Raw genomic sequence first — 2,500 nt, 5'->3', positions numbered from 1 at the left:
AGGTGGGATTTGAACCGGGGACCTCCTGGTTACAGGGCTGTTTCTTTAACCACTGGACCACACTGCCTACCACTGGACCATACTGCCTATCTATTAATGATATCTGTATGTAAATCATTTTGTTTTTAATAGTGTCATTTTGGTTATACCTGGCTAGCATTGAACTGGAAAGAGTCAATTGAGTCTATGGGCCATGATCTGAAATGTGTGTGCAGTCAAGGACATATTTTCTGTGGGGAATACAACTTTTGTTACAGTATAAAAACATTGTATGCAATGTTTAAATACAGTTACTAATATATATAAAATATCGCACCGCCACAAATAAAATGTAATCCTAGGGTTGGTTTCAGAAAGGAGCAGTTACTATTTTATTCCTCTTTAAAAATGATCTTTCTTCAAAATAGGGTCCTTTGTCTTTTGTTTGATAAGTGTATCAAATTAATACACTAGATACGCAGGATTTCCCCCTTAGGTGCTATATTTTTTAAGTGTTTAATATAACAGAAATATAAGCATTGTGATTTTACTTACATGTGGGGCTGTGGAGAATAGCCTGGACTGCTATTCCCATTGCTGTCAAGGTGTTCCAGTGAACCATTGAGGTCTTCATGGGCTGCCTGCAGTAATCCACTTGAGCTGGTGTGTATCAGGCCTGGGTTACCAAGCAATGGTAAACTACTTTCTGCTAATGCAGCCTAACGAAAAGGAAAGAAGAAATAATACATTACACCACGCTGTGAAGCAGCAAAACATACATGCGCAATTGAAATACAGTATATGGTGTTTAACAACAGAATTTAATTTTAATTGGTGTGTTTAAAAATAAATAATTAAAAACTGATAAAGTCCCCATCATGTCCAGCAAGATAGCTAAAATAGGCCTTTAAATACAGTACAGTTATGTCTCAATTAAGGAGGGCATGTAATGTCTAGGGAACTACTATCAATAAATAAATAAATACATACATACATACATACATACATACATACATACATACATAAATAAATAAATAAATAAATCTTCAACTCTTTCCTATGATACATATATTGCTTTATTAAGAAATAAAGTTCTGATGCAAGGTGATTGATAGAGTGCATTAGAGATTCTAAAAGGAAAAAACTTTTGTATATAGTAACTATGGTTTCTATTGAGTGGTTTAACCCCTGTAGCATTTCCTGGGTTGATTTTCTTCCACTTCAAGGAGCTACAATTTACACTTTAAAAAGGCATCTTCATGACTATTAAAAATGACCAAAACTTTACCTCAAAATAAAAAGTCCTGACATTTTGCCTCTTGTGCATAAACATGATATACCGTAATTAAAGTATTTTGCCATGAGTACCTCGCTCACTAACAGTATGATGTGAAATCATTTATGACAGCTAAGATAAATATTAATGCATATGCACTTGCATTTGCAGAGGCTGCTATCAATCTAACATGTGAAGCCGAGTTACAGGTTCCAGTCTCTGCCACAGGGTGTCCTTCTCGCTTCTTTCACATGTGTGGAGGCAGATGGAAACTCAAAAGAACTGGTCTCAAAATACAAACTATCCTTATCCTAGTGCAGAAAACCAACAATTTAAAAAAAATGTATTATAAAAACGCTGGCTAATGTTGATTTTGGAACAAACTATAAGAAAATACACATTATGTGTTAGAATATACACTCATTTGTAAAGGAATGTGTTTTTGTACCATTAATACATAATACTGGCTTGAATTGCATTAGTTTAGAATACTTGATTGTGCTATTTTAAACAATCAATATGTGATTTAAATGTGAAAAAATATCAGTATGCAACATATTTCTTATTCCATCACAAGCCCTAACATATTATACAGTAAATGCATATTTACCTGTAAGCTTGCATTGAGAGCTGCACCATACCCCAGGCTAGTTGGCAAGTTTTTGACCAACGTGGGGCTTCTGAAAATACAATAATAACACCATATCAGAAATGAAAAAGTAACAGAGTTGAATTGATTACACAACTTCAGTATTAGATGACGGAATGGAAGAGATGCGAAATGAATTGTAGCATGCTGACCATTAACTTATTTAAAGACCAAACACTTGATGTAAGTGTTGCATTAGAAAACTATAGATTTGTAAGGTACCATGCAGAGCAAGAGAAGGGGGAGGGCCTGAAGAGGAATAACAAACTCAAATATCAGAAGCAACAGTGAAAAGGTAGTTGTGGTCAGCATTATGAAAAAACATAATCCCCCCACAGCTTAATAAGAACAATAACGGAAGACAGCAAAACAATGCTATATGTGATCTACTTCTTCCAGCGCTTTGATTTCAAGTCCTCGGAAACATTTTGCCTTCACCTCCAGTTATTAAACCCATTTCGAAAAATGCAACTAGCATGGGATGCGCCAGGTTGATGGCGCTATGAGATAGGCAGGGAGAGCACAATGACAGTAACACATACCCCGTTATCTTCTGTGACCTCCGCTTTTGGTATTCCATTTCATCCACTGTCCAC

At 35.6% G+C, this 2,500-nt stretch overlaps 1 protein-coding gene across 16 annotated transcripts in view; it reads right to left on the bottom strand.

The window, feature by feature from the left end:
• LOC117419882 (forkhead box protein P2) overlaps nucleotides 1-2,500 on the bottom strand; it is a 149,174-nt gene that overhangs the window by 8,397 nt on the left and 138,277 nt on the right. For all 16 annotated transcript variants that reach the window (XM_058985813.1, XM_058985815.1, XM_058985812.1 and 13 more), the window contains 3 exons: nucleotides 2,447-2,500; nucleotides 1,866-1,935; nucleotides 535-698 (listed from right to left, as the gene is read on the bottom strand). The exon at nucleotides 2,447-2,500 is cut by the window's right edge and continues 68 nt beyond it. In XM_058985813.1, the coding sequence (XP_058841796.1) occupies nucleotides 535-698; nucleotides 1,866-1,935; nucleotides 2,447-2,500 (288 nt within the window). The remainder of the gene's footprint in view (nucleotides 1-534; nucleotides 699-1,865; nucleotides 1,936-2,446) is intronic.

Source organism: Acipenser ruthenus, chromosome 14 (assembly GCF_902713425.1).
Source record: "Acipenser ruthenus chromosome 14, fAciRut3.2 maternal haplotype, whole genome shotgun sequence".
Classification (NCBI taxonomy): Eukaryota; Metazoa; Chordata; class Actinopteri; order Acipenseriformes; family Acipenseridae; genus Acipenser; species Acipenser ruthenus.
Note: the sequence above shows the minus strand (reverse complement) of the source record. Positions and strands in the feature narration are given on the sequence as shown.